A 17,864-nucleotide genomic window follows, 5' to 3' on the forward strand; every position below is an offset into this window, starting at 1 on the left:
AATGGTATTGTAAAATTCACCTTGAAATGGGAAAAAAATCTGATTCTTAAAATGAAAATTTGTTAAAGTACAACCCCTAAAGCGTGATCATTAAAGGTCATATAGTCAGACAGTTCTTTTACAGTCAACCATGAATTTAAATTATCCATTCATTGTCAGTGGATAATTGAGAATGGGCTTCATTGGCTGCTTTTTTAATGTAATATGAACTAAAAATAAAAAAAAGTATTTATCTAATTTGCATTCTGATTGTTCATCAGCCAGAGTACGGTACTTGAAAATAATACGAACATATTATTTACCAGACTAATTTTTCTAGCATCAAGTTATAGCCACGTGATTAAAATATTTTGGAAGTCTAAGCAAGTCGTATAATTTCAGCTAGCTACACATTGAGTAATCAGAAAATATTTCAAGCACATGCTTTTATCAAGTGTCTGTCCTACCAAGATAGCTCACTCCCTCCTACTTATCCATTCATTTTTCCCATTCCACATCAGCTTGGATTCTTTGTTCAAGTGTCCATCCATCTCTTGAAGACAGGTAATGTGCCTACCAACTCTGTTGTAATGTACAGGCCCAAATGCTTTGTTCAGTACTCTCTGCACACAATAAAGGCTTAATAAATAAGAATTCAGTCGGCTTCTGCATCCCGTCCACCTCAGTGGCATTACCGAGATGTGCCCATTCTGAGGTATGTACTTAGTTAAAGTTGCTTCCAAGTTGATTAATTTTCTTAAGCTCTTCTTTGTTATTGATGGTTTTGTGTACGGTGATGAGGAAAGGAAAAGCTGATGGGAGCTCCACTCTGCTACTTAGTTTCTGGTGACCCCAGTGCAGGCAGCGAAGTTTATCAGCCAAATCTTTCCTTCCGGCCCGCTCCAGAGCATCCTGGAGAAGCTTGGTCTTGTTCAGTTTATGCCACGATCGCTCATACCTGGAGGTGCCAAAATTATCAAGGATCAGCAATTGTAATCTAAACATTGCCCCGTACACCTCACCCATTTTACTCTTAGGTGCGTAGTTCAAGTTGCTGCCTATAATTGATTCTTTAAAGGTAAATTTAGTGGTGATAAACTGCTTCTGTGGATTTATGGCTTAGTATGTGCTGTGCACACAGTGAGCGCTCAATAAATACAATTGAATGAATGTCAAGAAATACACCGATTTCACAACATTAAGTATTACCTAGCTTATGTCCTTCCGAGCACTTGTCAATATTTTTACAGTTTCTTAATTGGTTTAAAAAAACTTTAGCTTTTAGTAAAAAAAAACCCCTAAAAAATAACTTCAGTTTTTATATTTTTAAAGAGGTGGTTAATGATGGGGGAATAAACCAAGTAATTTCTTTCCAAGTAATATGTTGCCAACTTGTTATATGTTGCCAACTTGTACTTCCCAAGCGCTTAGTACAGTGCTCTGCACACAGTAAGCTCTCAATAAATATGATTGATTGATTGATTTCCAAATGTGAAAATGGAGTAAATCTTACAGATGTGGACATACCAGCATTCTAGCATTTTCTGGGCTTGGATCTTCTTTTTCACTGTAGCTTTGTGAAATTGGCTTATTTCACCTCTACTGAATCCCAGCTCGTTGGCAACGATTGTCCATTCAAACCCTAGCTGCTGTCCCAGTTCTCCTACTGACTTCAGGTTAATCACCGCATCCTGGGCATCAAACAGCAACAACAAAAACACATTCGTTAAAACTAACCCATTTTAATGTCCAAAGGTGTAACGAAAGGAATTATTTACTCCATTTTAGGAAGTGTATTGACTAGTAATAGCGACAATATTAGGGGATGGGAGAGAGAAATTTCAAATACTATTTTTTGTATTCATACACAGTTGTTTAGCTTGCTTAAAAGTGTGAGAAGCAGTGTGGCTTAGTGGAAAGAGCACGAGCTTGGGAGTCAGAGGTTGTGGGTTCTAATCCCGACTCTGCCGCTTGTCAGCTGTGTGACTTTGGGCAAGTCACTTAACTTATCAGTGCCTCAGTTACCACATCAGTAAAATGGGGATTAAAATGTGAGGCCCACGTGGAACAACAGCTGTATCTACCCTAGTACTTAGAACAGTGCTTGGCACGTAGTGAGCGCTTTAACAAATACCATAATAATTATTATAATTATTAATTATTATAATTATAATTATTATTAATAATAATTATTATTATTAAGAATTGGAATTCAATTTCTCGTCATGGTTGGGGATTCAGCTTGACAATTGTTAAGATTGCTCGAAAGTAGGGTGCTGTGAAGCATTGGAATTCAATTTCTGGTCATGGTTGGGGATTCAATTGGATTTGATTCTAGAAGGGTAATTCATGGTCCCTTTATTCAGCCCCACAGCACTTAATAATAATAATAATGATAGCATTTGTTAAGCGCTTACTATGTGCAAAGCAGTGGGGAGATCACCCTGGGCTTCAAGGCTGTCCGTCACCTCGCCCCCTCCTACCTCACCTCTCTTCTCTCCTTCTCCAGCCCAGCCCGCACCCTCCGCTCCTCCGCCACTAATCTCCTCACCGTACCTCGTTCTCGCCTGTCCCGCCATCGACCCCCGGCCCACGTCATCCCCCGGGCCTGGAATGCCCTCCCTCTGCCCATCCGCCAAGCTAGCTCTCTTCCTCCCTTCAAGGCCCTACTGAGAGCTCACCTCCTCCAGGAGGCCTTCCCAGACTGAGCCCCTTCCTTCCTCTCCCCCGCGTCCCCCCTCCATCCCCTCTCCATCTTACCTCTTTCCCTTCCCCACAGCACCTGTATATATGTATATATGGTTGTACATATTTATTACTCTATTTATTTATTTATTTTACTTGTACATATCTATCCTATTTATTTTATTTTGTTGGTATGTTTGGTTTTGTTCTCTGTCTCCCCCTTTTAGACTGTGAGCCCACTGTTGGGTAGGGACTGTCTCTATGTGTTGCCAATTTGTACTTCCCAAGCGCTTAGTACAGTGCTCTGCACATAGTAAGCGCTCAATAAATACGATTGATGATGATGATGATGATGATGATGATCAGGTTGTCCCATGTGGGGCTCACAGTCTTCATCCTCATTTTACAGATGAAGTAACTGGGGCTCAGAGAAGTTAAGTGACTTGCCCAAGGTCACAGAGCAGACATGTGGCGGAGCCAGAATTAGAACCCACAACCTCTGACTCCCGAGCCTGTGCTCTTTCCATTGAGCCACGCTGCTTCTCTATGTACATATCTGTAATTTATTTATTTCTATTAATGCCTGTCTCCCCATCTAGATAGTAAGCACATTGTGGGCAAGGAACGTGTCTATAGTGTACTCTCCCAAGCGCTTAGTACATTGTTCTGCACATAGTAAGTATTCGATAAATACGATTGACTGACTGACCGGCCGTCTGGCATTCTGTGCTGCTTTTTGACTGTGACCCAGCCCTGGCACAAGGCACCTGTAATTAACCACTCTTAGTAGACCAAGGATATGAATCTCTTCCGAAGCACATGCACCAGCTTTTGCATCTCACACTACACCCTGACCTCCAGGCTGATATAGAACAACTGTGTTCTATCTCCAAGAGCCGCTAGCTGCCTGGAGATGATCCAGGACTTTTCTAGCATTGAGACCAAAGTCTGTGCACATGTCTTCCCGTTCCTCAAAAACCTCCAATAATAATAATCATGGCATTTGTTAAGCGCTTACTATGTGCAAAGCACTGTTCTAAGCGCTGGGGGGGGATACAATGTGATCAAGTTGTCCCACGTACGGCTCACAGTCTTAATCCCCTTTTTTACAGATGAGGTAACTGAGGCTCAGAGAAGTTAAGTGACTTGCCCAAGGTCACACAGCAGACTTGTGGTGGAGCTGGGATTCGAACCCCTGACCTCTGACTCCAAAGCCCGTGCTCTTTCCACTGAGCCAAGCTGCTTCTCGATGGCTTTCTCACCAGAGGGAAACCTCTTACCATCAGCTTTAAGGCACCCAATAATAATGATGATAATGGTGTTTGTTAAGCAGTTATTATGTGCCAAGCACCGTTCTAAGCACTGGGGTAGATACAAGGTAAACAGGTTGTCCCACGTGGGGCTCACAGTCTTAATCCCCATTTTACAAATGAGGGGACTGAGGCACAGAGAAGTTAAGTGAGGTGCCCAAAGTCACACAGCTGACAAGTGGCGGAGCTGGGATTAGAACCCACAACCTCTGGCTCCCAAGCCCCTGCTCTTTCCACTAAGCCACACTGCTTCTCTAATCAGCTCTCCCCATTTTTCCCCTAGACTGTAAGCTCATGGGCGGGGAATGTGTCTACCAACTCTGTTATATCGTACTCTCCCAAGGGTTTAGTACAGTGCTCTGTACGTAGTAAGCGTGTAATAAATACAATTGATTACCTACTCTCACTCATCCTCCACAATTCACTCTTCAACGTCCCCCTGACTTACTGTACCTGGATTTCATCTTTCTTGCCATCAACCCATTGCTCATGTCCTCCTTCCTGCTTTGAACTGCCTCTCCCTTCGTATTTGACAGATCAAATGCAGATCAAATACTGTGAGCCCACTGTTGGGTAGGGACTGTCTCTATATGTTGCCAATTTGTACTTCCCAAGCGCTTAGTACAGCGCTGTGCACACAGTAAGCGCTCAGTAAATACAATTGATGATGATCACCATTCTCTCCATCTTCAAAGCCCAATTAAAATCATATGTCCTCCCAGAAGTCTTCCCTGGCTAACCTTTCATCTCCCCACCCTCAACTCCCTCCCTTCCGCATGGCCTGTACCCCTAAGCATTTTGACCCACCATTTCCAGCCCCACAGCACCTAGGTATAATAATAATGATGGCATTTATTAAGTGCTTACGATGTACAAAGCACTGTTCTAAGCACTGGGGAGATTACAAGGTGATCAGGTTGTCCCATGGGGGGCTCACAGACTTAATCCCCATTTTACAGATGAGGTAACTGAAGCACAGAGAAGTTAAATGACTTGCCCAAAGTCACGCAACTGACAATCGGCAGAGCCGGGATTTGAACCCATGATCTCTGACTCCAAAGCTCGTGCTCTTTTCCACTGAGCCACGCTGCTTCTCATGCTGCATCCTCATACTCCGCAGCTTCCCCTCCCTGCAAGTTATTTTAGTGTCTGTTTCCCCTTCTAAATTGTAAGCTCTGTAAGGGCAGGGATTGTGTCTACCAACTCTATTATATTCTCCCAAGCGCTTAGTACAGTGATCTGTAAGTGCTCAAATACCACTGATTGACTGAGTGCTAGTTAGATTGGCATGATCAAATGGTGCCTAAACTGATATTACATTAAAGTTTCAGTCAGGAGGTAATTGCCATTACCTACTTTTCCATCACAAAAGTAACCATGATACTTTCTGCTAGATTGTAGACTCCTTCAGGGCAGGGAGCGTGTCTACTAAGTATTATACTCTCCCAAGCACTTAGTAAAATCAATGGTACTTATTGATCACTAATTGTGTTTAACACTGTACTAAGCACTTTGGAGGTTATAACAACAGACACGATCCCTGCCCTCTAGGAGCTTACAATCTAATGGGGGAGGCACAGACGATAAAATAAATTGCAGATGGGGAAGCAAGAGAATATAATAATAATAATAATAGCATTTATTAAGTGCTTATTATGTGCAAAGCACTGTTCTAAGCACTGGGGAGGTTACAAGGTGATCAGGTTGTCCCACCTGGGGCTCACAGTCTTCATCCCCATTTTACAGATGAGGGAACTGAGGCACAGAGAAGTTAAGTGACTTGCCCAAAGTCACACAGCTGACAAGTGGTGGAGTACTTAATTGCTCACCAGTGCTGGGCAGCAGCTGCATGGGAGAAAATCGAGGGTGGAGACTCAAGTTTACTGCGCAGAAGGAGGCGATGGTAAACCACTTCCATATTTCTACCAGTCAACTTCTAGACTGTGAGCCTGTTGTTGGGTAGGGACCGTCTCTTATATGTGGCTGATTTGTACTTCCCAAGCGCTTAGTACAGTGCTCTGCACACAGTCAGCACTCAATAAATACGATTGAATGAATGAGTACTAAGAAAACTCTATGGATACACCGCCAGAATGATTGCAGATGGAGGCGAGGCGTTCTGGGAGAGATGCGACCGTGGGGTCACTGTGGGTCGGAGACGATGCGACAGCAGAAGACAATATTTGATGGCTGCAGGGGTGGGGTGAGTATCAAAGTGCTAAGGAGATAGAGGCGATGCAGGAGGGAAGAAGCTATGAAAGCGGAGCGAGTTCCTGGCAGGAAAGAGGGTATGGAAAAGGGAGCGATAATGATGCTGTTTGGAGTAAGCATTCGAATAAGCATTCTTTTAATCAATCAATCAATCGTATTTATTTATTTTAGACTGTGAGCCCACTGTTGGGTAGGGACTGTCTCTATATGTTGCCAACTTGTACTTCCCAAGCGCTTAGTACAGTGCTCTGCACACAGTAAGCGCTCAATAAATACAATTGATTGATTGAATAAGCCATGTGGCCTAGGAGAAGGAGCATGGGTCTGGGAATCAGAGGACCTGGGTTCTAATCCTGGCTCCGCCACTTATCTGCTGTGTGACCTTGGATAAGTCACTTAACTTCTCTGTGCCTCAGTTACCTCATATGTAAAATAGAGATTAAGACTGTGAGCCCCGTGTGGGACAGGGACTGCGTCCAACCTGATTAGCTTGTATCTACCCCAGTGCTTAGAATGGTGCCTGGCACATAGTAAGTGCTTAACAGCTTGAAGCAGTGTGACTTCTTTTAGACTGTGAGCCCACTGTTGGGTAGGGACTGTCTCTATATGTTGCCAATTTGTACTTCCCAAGCGCTTAGTACAGTGCTCTGCACATAGTAAGCGCTCAATAAATACGATTGATGATGATGACCTAATGAAGAGAACACAGGCCCGGGATCCAGAGGACCTAATAATAATAATTGTGGTGTTTGTTAAGCGCTTGCTATGTGCCAGGCACTGTACTAAGTGCTGGGATGGGGACCGTCTCCATATGTTGCCAATTTGTACTTCCCAAGTGCTTGGTACAGTGCTCTGCACACAGTAAGCGCTCAGTAAATGCGATTGAATGAATGAATGACGGAGCCACCACTGTAATCCAGCTCCGAGCAAGATCGCTCATTCATTCAGTCATTCATGCCAGGGGGCAAAGCGTAAAGGGGGAGCGTGGTCAAGCAGCATCTCACAGCTGCTCCCTAGGCCAGGCTAGGGAGGAAGGGAAACCCCACTGCACAGCCCCTTGGCGTTTCCTAAAAAAGGAAAGGATCCCTCAAAAACGAGCTTTTCTGAGAGTCAGAGGTCGTGGGTTCTAATCCCAGGTCTGCCACTTGTCAGCTGGGTGACTTTGGGCAAGTCACTTCTCTGGGCTGCAGTTATCTCATCTGTAAAATGGGGATTAATAATAATAACAATAATGATGCCTCCTCCAGGAGGCCTTCCCAGACTGAGCCTCTTCCTTCCTCTCCCCCTCCGCATCCCCCCGCCTTACCTCCTTCCCCTCCCCATAGCACCTGTATATATGTATATATGTTTGTACGCATTTATTACTCTATTTTTTGTACACATTTATTCTATTTATTTTATTTTATTAATATGTTTGGTTTTGTTCCCTGTCTCCCCCTTCTAGACTGTGAGCCCACTGTTGGGTAGGGACCGTCTCTATATGTTGCCAACTTGTACTTCCCAAGCGCTTAGTACAGTGCTCTGCACACAGTAAGCACTCAATAAATACGATTGAATGAATGAACGAATACAAGCAAATTGGGTTGGACCCAATCCCTGCCCCAGGTGGGGCTCACAGTTTCAATCCCCATTTTATAGATGAGGTAACTGAGGCACAGAGATGCTAAGTGACTTGCCCAAGGCTGCACAGCAAGTGGCAGAGCAGGATTCTAATCCCAGCTTTGCCACTTGCTTGACTTTGGGCAATTCACTTCACCGCTCTGTGCCTCAGTTCCCTCATCTGCAAAATGGAGATTCAATACCTGTTATCCCTCTTAGACTGAGAGCTCCATTTGGGACCTGGTGACCTTGTATCTACTACAGTGCTTGGCACATAGCATTTAACAAAAACTCTAATTATTATTAACAAATGTCATTTATAAATACATTTATAAATAAATGCTACTGATTGACATTTTCATAGCTCCTTTCATTTATATGGCTTTGAATATTTTTATGATACCAAGTGCAATAACCTGGCACTAAACTCTTCCCATTTATATCCCAATTTATCCCTATTTATATCCATCCTCAGAATTCTTGTGTATGTGTTTGCAGAATTGAAAATATTGAATTCTGAGTTCAGTTACTGATTTTAACTACTGTACATTAGAGTGTAAGGTCTTAGGGGGCAGGCAACTTAATACTTCTTAATTCTATATTTCCGAAGCATCTAGTATAGTGCATTGCACCAAGTGGGTGAATAATAAATACTTTATCTGAAAAGGACATTGCATGTAAGTTGACTTACCTCTTGGGCTTTGTTTGGCATCTCAAAAGCAGTAATCACATTAGCATCTGGCAATCTTCTTCTTATAAATGGAGAAGCTATCAAAATGGGAAGGAGAAAGGTACGAGGGCTCTCTCCAGTGGAAATCTGCCAGTATTTAGAAAGACCCTATCTGGAAAAGTGGCGGGCTAATTATATTGACCCTGGAATGAACATAATTCTCACAACTGGAGCTCTCTGTAATCTTAGTGAATTACAGGCACAATCTCTGTTTATCAGAGATAAACTCTCAATCAGTCAATCAATGGTATTCATTGAGTATTTACTGTGTGCAGAGCACTGCACTAAGCGCTAATAAAACATTGATTGTTCTGGCTACTACTTAGCAATGTATCTAGTTCATCCAGAACATTTTTGGTTTAGCATACAGTATGGCATTAGATGTTCTAAAGTTACCAGACATTTTCTGCTACTAGCAATCAGCTGATAAGTCTGTATTCCACTCTGTCTTGGAATTTGTTTAAAACTAAAAATCCGTAGTATCTGGATGTTCAGAAATTTGGATCATGCCTGGTCCTGATTAGTCTGGATAAAAAGGAAATTACATTTTCCTCCATCACTAGGCTTACTATATTAATCAGGACATTGGGTGACCAGCCTAAACCTGTCTTTCCCGACGGTGAGGGCAAAGAGGTCAGAGGACAAATATGAAGGTAAAAGTCTTCTAGTATTCTAGGAGAGATCTCTACTGAACATAGTAATGCTTAACAAATACCATTATTATCATCATCATCATCATCATCAATTGTATTTATTGAGCACTTACTATGAGCAGAGCACTGTACTAAGCGCTTGGGAAGTACAAATTGGCAACATATAGAGACAGTCCCTACCCAACAGTGGGCTCACAGTCTAAAAGGAGGAGGCAGAGAACAAAACCAAACATACTAACAAAATAAAATAAATAGAATAGATTATTATTATTACTAAAAAAGTGGGATTATAGAGTTTACATTCAGCGTGTTCTCAGCATGCTTAGTCCTGCCTGCAGAAGTCAAAGCATTTAGAGGGACTAAGAGCATCTGGAGCTTAGTATCAAGAAGTCTGACTGGATTAACTAGGTTCGTTTCGCTGGGTTTAGCACAAGCATTATTTTTCTAGAATTGCATGAACAGCCCAGAAACACTGGAGTGTATTTTGTTCACTCTTCCCTTAATTTAAATGTGTGCTTTTTATTTATTGTTTTGATTCTCAAAGGTTTGCTAAGGATAATTTGCTTCTTCATGTCCATTCAAATAGTTACGTTAAAGTGGTCGTACTCAAATTCTCACATTAAACCCCTAAATAACTTTCTCATAGAATCATATAAAGTACTTTCACAGTCAATGAATTTGTGCTTTGATAATCAAAACAATCCTAGGTTCTCTGAATTGCTAACGTTAAAATAAGTTAATAAATCAATTTAGAAAATCCTTATGCTAATTACATACTTACTTTGTAATGTTTGATTTTTTTCATCCACAAGATGAGCAACTCTCCAGTTTTCTTTCTAACTGTCTTCTTGGGTGGAAAACATTTCAAATATAAAAATACTGTTGTTCAGTGGTATCTACAACAAATGTAATAGTCTGTTACAAGTTAAAAATGTTAATTTTTAATCTGGAGTCAGTGTCCCATCACAACCAAAGTACTGATGAGGCAATTCCTTAAAAGGAACAGCTCTTGTATAACATCATTTTTTTAAAATGATATTTATTAAGTGCTTACTATGTGCTAGTCCACAGTACTGAGCTCTAGGGTAGATACAAGATAATCAGGTTGGACACAATCCCGGTCACTGTCTTAACCCCCATTTTACAGATGAAAAAACTGAGGCCCAAAGAAGTTAAGTGACTTGCCCAAGGTCACACAGCAGACAAGTGACAGAGTTGGGATTAGAACCCACATCCTTCTGACTCTCAGGCCCATTCTCTATCCACTAGGCCCGCTGTTGGGTAGGGACTGTCTCTATATGTTGCCAGCTTGTACTTCCCAAGCGCTTAGTACAGTGCTCTGCACACAGTAAGCGCTCAATAAATACGATTGAATGAATGAATGATGCCCGACTACTTGTTTTGTTTTGTTGTCTGTCTCCCCCTTTCTAGACTGTGAGCCCGCTGTTGGGTAGGGAACGTCTCTATATGTTGCCAACTTGGACTTCCCAAGCGCTTAGTACAGTGCTGTGCACACAGTAAGTGCTCAATAAATACAATTGATTGATTGATTGAGTGAATGAATGAATGATGCCCGACTACTTGTTTTGTTGTCTGTCTCCCCCTTCTAGACTGTGAGCCCACTGTTGGGTAGGGACCGTCTCTATATGTTGCCAACTTGGACTTCCCAAGCGCTTAGTACAGTGTTCTGCACACAGTAAGTGCTCAATAAATACGATTGATTGATTGATTGATCATAATGATGGCATCTATTAAGCGCTTGTACTTCCCAAACGCTTAGTGCAGTGCCCTTCACACAATAAGTGCTCAATAAATACGATTGAATGAATGAATGAATTAAAGATGCCCGACTACTTGTTTTGTTTTGCTGTCTGTCTCCCCCTTTCTAGACTGTGGGCCCGCTGTTGGGTAGGGACCGTCTCTATCTGTTGCCAACTTGGACTTCTCAAGCGCTTAGTACAGTGCTCTGCACACAGTAAGCGCTCAATAAATACGAATGAATGAATGAATGTGTTTTTTTTTCTAGCCTTGTCTTTAGTCTAGAGAAAACAATCTTGTGATAGGAGAAAAATTCCATAGAGTCTGACGCGTGAGAGTTAAAAATTGCATTTCATCCAATTGAATTTACTTTGATGACAGAATCAAGGTGCTGGTTAACATTCCAGCCCATCACTAACTGGGCGCCAGTTTGGCATGGCGTTCTACTGGTAACCAGGAGTCATAGATTCTGTGACAGATTCTGTGACCAGACATGAGGCCTTTTGGGGCCCAGTGTCATTCAGGTAAGATGGGGGGGATGGAGAGGGGGATCCCCCCCGCATCGGTGGAGCGCCGAAGGCTGCGGGTTCGAATCCCCCGCCCCCGCCACTGGCCAGCCGGGTGGCTCCGGGCGAGTCGCGTCGCTTCTCTGGGCCTCAGTGACCTCATCCGGAAAATGGGGATGAAGACTGGGAGCCCTGATCGCCTTGTAATAATAATACACACTTCAATAATAATAATAATAACGGCATTTATTAAGCGCTTACTATGTGCAAAGCACTGTTCTAAGCGCTGGGGAGGTTACAAGGTGATCAGGCTGTCCCACGTGGGGCTCAGAGTCTCAATCCCCATTTCAGCGCTTAGAACAGTGCTTTGCACATAGTAAGCACTTAATAAATGCCATTATTATTATTATTCTGCTAGAGTCAGGTCTGATAGGCACTGACAGCCCCAGTTGAAGAACCCAGACAGAGACGCATGTTCATTCATTCATTCAATCGTATCTATTGAGTGCCTACTGTGTGCAGAGCACTGTACTAAGTGCTCGGGAAGTCCAAGTCCAGAGAGGCCCAGCCTGGAGTCAGTCCCGGTCTTGACACCAGTTTGGGTCTGAGGGTCTTGCAGGAGTGGAATGGGGAAGGGGAAATTAGAGGATGAGAAAGCTGGAGTTTGACTAAAAATTGGGACCTCCAGAGTTTTCTCTCTGAGTAGCTCTTGCTCAGTACTCAAGCACTTAATCAACAGAGAACAAAAGCTCCTCCTCTTCCTCATCTCTGGCTCCTTCTAGACTCACTTTCCCCTTAGCGTTTCTGAAGCCTCTTTGTCAGAAAGTTGAAAGCAGGGTGAGGGTGATGCAGTGAATGATCCAGAACTTCTGCCTCCTTCCCCATTCGTCAGGGCTGCCTCTCTTTTGGGTTCAGATTCAACTGTATTAGGATTAGATCATTTTGTTCAGTGTTTGCACTCAAGTGCTCCATAAATACCCCTGATGATGGTTGCAAACCCCTCCTTCAGTGGTAAAATCTTCCAAGGCAGCAACTCTGTCTTTTCCTTTAATTGCCCGTTCCAACAGCCTACTTAGTACGGTGCTCCACACAACAGCTGGCTTTGAATAAATATTAATGATTGTAAATTTACATGATTGGAAAACAGCTTTTGACTTCATGTGTGCACTTTTCACATTTGTCAGGAAGAGTTCTGTTGGGCTGAATGTGTATCTGGATAAATTGCTTCAATCCATCAACCAATCATATTTATTGAATGCTTACTGTGTGCAGAGTACTGTACTAAGTCCTTGGGAGAGTGCAATACAACCAAATTAGCAGATACGTTCCCTGCCCACAAAGTTTTAATACACTTTTGGTTATAGAATGCATTGGTGGAACATAATGAAATGTCAAGAATCAATCGATCGTATCTATTGAGCACTTTCTGCATGCAGAGCACTGTACTAAGCACTTGGGAGAGTACAATGTAACAGAGTTGGTTGAGAACTTTACGAACTAATTATCCCCAAGTTTATGTGATATTGTGTGTGTGTGTGTATGTGTGTGTTTTGGGTGGGGGGGGTGGGGGGGGTGTACAAGCAGTGCTATCTACCAACCCCAAGCACCTAGTACAAGTGGTCTGCACATGCTCAATAAATACCATTGATTGGTAAAGATGCATTTTCTCTCAATGTTCCCTACTCTTCTCTCTATCTGACATGTGGTAAAGACATCCACTGTGTCTAAAGACATTTGCTGTCTCCTGAAGCCACATTATGATCCTGGAAGTGGATGGTAATCATGTTCTTCAGAAATTGGGCCCTGTTTATAGCATTTTGCAAGCAATGGAGAAAAGTGAGGTGCAATGAGAGGTTTTTGTGTCAGCGCTCTCCTCTTTCTTCTCGAACATGGTAGTAATTGTGGCATCAATGCTTTTGACACTGTGGGCCACCCCCTTCTCCTGGAAACACTATCCTCCCTTGACTTCACTGACACTGTCCTCTCCTTGTTCTCCTATCTCCCTCACAGCTCATCCTCAGTGTCTTCTGCAGGCTCCTCTTCTGCCTCCCACCCTCTGACAGTGCGGCTTCCTCAAGGCTCATTTCTGGGTCCGCTTCTGTTCTCCATCAAACCCACTTGCTTGAGAACTCATTCATATATATATTTTAAGAATATTTGTTCTTAAATTCTAATTCTTAAAATATGTATAACATAGTTCTTAAAATATATATATATGCACACACACACACATAAAGAATATTTATTAAATTTTTACTATGTGCCATGCACTGTACTAAGCACAGGAATAGATACAAGCTAATTAGGTTGGACACAGTCCATGTTCCCCATGGAGCTCCCGGTTTTAATCCCCATTTTATAGATGCAGTAACTGAGGCCCAGAGAATTGAAGTGACTTGCCCAGGGTCACATAACAGACAAGTGGTGGAACTGGGATTAGAACCCAGGTCCTCTGATCCCAGGTCCATGCTCCTTCCTCTAGGCCACGCTCCTTCTCATTTGTCTTGTTTTATGCCGTCGAGTCGGCTTCGACCCATAGTGACGCCACGGACACATCCCTCCCAGACGCCCCACCTCCATCTGCAATCGTTCTGGTAGTGTATCCATAGATTTTCTTGGTAAAAATACCGAAGTGGTTTACCATTGCCTCCTTATGCGCAGTAAACTTGAGTCTTCACCCTCGATTCTCTCCCATGCCGCTGCTACCCAGCGCAGGTGAGTTTTGACTTGTAGCAGATTGCCTTCCACTCGCTAGCCACTGCCCAAGCTAGGAATGGATTGGATAGGCCTCTGCCTGACTCTCCCTCTTGTAATTGAGACTGGTAGAGTCCTGGGAACTGTCCAGGTGTGACCCTGAGAGGGGTACTTCTCATTAGGGATGCCTATTTAGGGAAGCCATTGACATCCTTGCTTTTGTTTCTGCCTGGACAGCTTTGTGGCATTTCTGCTTTGGTGGCTGTTTTCCCCAGTGAAGGATTCAATAAGGACCCTTTTTGTTGGGACATGAGGATCTGTAAGGCATCGCTGATGTATTAACACTTAAGCAATTAGCACAGTGCACTGCCAAAGTAAGCGCTCAGTAAATACCATTGGTGGGTGGATGATGGATGCATTGATCGTTGCGCTGTAGATGACTCTCTAATCGTGGTCACTAATCAAACCAGTCCTGGTGTTTTCTTCTGGCAGCACCTTAAAATCTTAAATGCTTCCTGACAGAACCTTGTAGATTACCCCGTTGGTAAAGACAGATGGGGTTTCTTGCTCTAACAAGGCTGCTCTGACATCATGAAATTGCTTGCAAGTGGCTTTGGGTTTTTTTTTTTTTTATGAATTTATAAAGAACTTACTATGTGCCAGGTACTGTACTAAAATAATAGCATTTATTAATAATAGCATTTATTAAGCGCTTACTATGTGCAAAGCACTGTTCTAAGCGCTGGGGAGGATACAAGGTGATACTAAAAGCTGGAGTACACAAACTAATCAAGTTGGACACCATCCATGTTCCACATGAGGCTCATAATATTAATCCCCATTTTACAGATGAGGTAACTGAGGCACAGAGAAGGAAGGGACTTGCCCAAGGTCACACAGCAAACGGTGGAGCTCAGATTAGAACCCAGGTGCTTTTGACTCCCATGTCCGTGCTCTGTCCACTTTATTCCCCAGGAATTTGTCATTTAGCTGTTGAAGTACTTTAGATACACCTTTGTGATTCTGTGGTGTTATTAGTGAAAGGAAGGAAGATATTATCCCAGTTTTTGACAATAGGCATAATGGCAATATGAATATTCTTAAGATCTAATCAATAAAGTTAGGTTTTGGGTGCATTTCCTTAGCCACTGACAACCGATGTTCTGGAATACATATTCACAAAGGACTTGTTTAATCTTTCTTACTGTATGTGGGAAACATGTTTGGTTTTTTCATCAGTAATGACAGGGTATATCAAGCCACCCGCATTCTTCCCAGCCTCTCTGGGAGTAGCAGCCACTGTTGACAAATGGCTGATCCCGGGCTAAGGGTGCAGGGACTTGTAATTCCAAGTATCGATGAAAAACTCACCTTTACAAGGAACGGGGCCGGGATTTTTGCAGAGACTGGGTGAGACGCTTCTGCTGGGATGCTCAGGGTAGAGCCCAAGAACGTATCCATTAGTGATACTTATTGAGAACTTACTGCGTGCAGAGCACTGCACTAAGCACTACTTGGGAGAGTACAAAACAATAGATTTGGTAGATGTGATTACTCGCCGCAAGAAGCTTCCAGTCACGGGGCTGTGTGATACCCTAATAATACAAGGAAAGCGTCTTCGATGATCTGCAGCTGAATCCTAAGGTTGAAATGCATCTATTCAGTCTGATTCTACATGCGATAAATTATACATTAATAGATGATCTGGGGATCAGAATTGGCCTGTTTTTGAAGCTGCAGCCTTGGGGAACTAGATGAGGGCTAAAGCAGATTGCTAATTCTGTTGTACTCTCCCAAGGGCTTAGTACAGTGTTCTGCACGTAGTAAGCACTCAATAAATACCACCGATTTGATCACCCATTCCAGACTATTTATGAGCTTGTGTTAACTAAGAAAACTTTACTACCTGACTGAAAAATAGTATATTTCTCTTTTTATAACATATTCACACAACTTTCCCACTTAGATTATCTTAGAAAGAGTTGAGCATTTTCCTTTAATACTTTGGAGGGGAATACACTGCAAAATTGTGACAATTTGCTATTTCTAGATTACAAGAAGAATGAAACCATTTGTGATCATGAAAGTCATTACTGTGGAAATTTAGATCAGATGACAGTGAAAAATGACACAGCAGAAAGAGTAAAATGAAGAGAAACGATTCAAAAATCAATACTCTAATACTGTAGCTTACATACAATTTAACTCTTATGGCAATACATCTGAATTATCCAGACCTTTTAGACTCACATATTCTTTCTATCCCTACTGCTGTTTTTTTCCTCTAATGATAAAGCAGTATAAATGTTAACATTTTACTATTTATTTTAAGTTGAGGAGGAAAATTAGGCTGGGAGCCCCAGGAAGGACAGGGACTGTGTTGTCAAATCTGATTATCTTGTCTTTCCCCAGTGCTTAGTAGAGTGCTTGGACCATAGTAAGCACTTAATAGTACCATTTAAAGACACACACACACACACACAATACTGTTTTCTTATTAGAAGACTATATTCATTAACGAGCTTATTTCACACTTTTCTACAAAAAACCTTTTATTCTGTGATGTGGTGTGTTAAGCTTATTTATAAGATGCAGGTTCCAAATATTTAGGTGAGTTTTAAAGTTATGTACTGGATTTTTGTCACAGCTGGAGATAGGGGAATAAACTAGAACTACTAGTGGTAGAGGTATTATTGAAAGGAACTTTAGAAACTTGCTAAGAAAATTTAAATCGTAAGTAGAAAATTGCTGTACTTAGTCTGATTATAATTTCTAACTGGATGTACCTACAACCACCAAAATGTGCCACTTTGCTGTTCTTGATGGGTTATGAATAACTTTTAACTGATTTTCCAAAGGACATGTAAGGCTTGTAAAATACTCAAATAGAAGCCAAATAAAGGGGGTTAACAAAAAAATAAGAAAAGATCTGACCATTTAGATGGACTTGAAACAGATTACCAGAGGCTGAAGACAAATGAACACTTTATTCATGCTTCTATGGCTTATTCATTCGTTCATTCAATCGTATTTATTGAGCGCTTACTGTGTGCAGAGCACTGTACTAAGCGCTTGGGAAGTACAAGTTGGCAACATATGCAGACGGTCCCTACCCAACAGCGGGCTCACAGTCTAGAAGGGGGAGACAGACGACAAAACAAAACATATTAACAAAATAAAATAAATAGAATAATAAATATGTACAAGTAAAATAGGGTAATAAATCCGTACAAATATATATACAGGTGCTGTGGGGAGGGGAAGGAGGTAGGGCGGCGGGATGGGGAGGGGAAGGAGGGGGCTCAGTCTGGGAAGGCCTCCTGGAGGAGGTGAGCTCTTAGTAGGGCCTTGAAGGGAGGAAGAGAGCTAGCTCGGCGGATGTGCAGAGGGAGGGCATTCCAGGCCGGGGGGAGGATGTGGGCTGGGGGTCGATGGCGGGAGAGATGAGAACGAGGCACAGTGAGGAGGTTAGCGGCAGAGCAGCGGAGGGTGCGGGCTGGGCTGGAGAAGGAAAGAAGGGAGGTGAGGTAGGAGGGGACGAGGTGATGGACAGCCTTGAAGCCGAGAGTGAGGAGTAGGTTGATTGGTAGCCACTGGAGATTTTTGAGGAGGGGAGTAACATGCCCAGAGCGTTTCTGCACAAAGATGATCTGGGCAGAAGCGTGAAGTATAGATTAAAGTGGGGAGAGACAGGAGGATGGGAGATCAGAGAGGAGGCTGATGCAGTAGTCCAGTCGGG

At 42.7% G+C, this 17,864-nt stretch overlaps 1 protein-coding gene and 1 non-coding gene across 2 annotated transcripts; both read right to left on the reverse strand.

Moving 5' to 3' along the window:
• Positions 1-310: 310 nt before the first annotated feature.
• LOC119942205 lies at positions 311-15,586 on the reverse strand. Its single transcript, XM_038762861.1, has 6 exons — positions 15,497-15,586; positions 9,949-10,014; positions 8,883-8,997; positions 8,476-8,552; positions 1,507-1,670; positions 311-937 (listed from the first exon to the last, which is right to left on the reverse strand). Exons 1-6 carry the CDS (start codon positions 15,584-15,586, stop codon positions 703-705), a joined length of 747 nt encoding a protein of 248 aa, XP_038618789.1. The 3' UTR covers positions 311-702.
• On the reverse strand, positions 14,157-14,294 carry LOC119924137. The gene has a single exon (XR_005449044.1). It is a non-coding gene; the product is annotated as a small nucleolar RNA SNORA7 (small nucleolar RNA).
• Positions 15,587-17,864: the final 2,278 nt, after the last annotated feature.

This window comes from Tachyglossus aculeatus, chromosome 2 (genome assembly GCF_015852505.1).
Source record: "Tachyglossus aculeatus isolate mTacAcu1 chromosome 2, mTacAcu1.pri, whole genome shotgun sequence".
Lineage (NCBI taxonomy): Eukaryota > Metazoa > Chordata > Mammalia > Monotremata > Tachyglossidae > Tachyglossus > Tachyglossus aculeatus.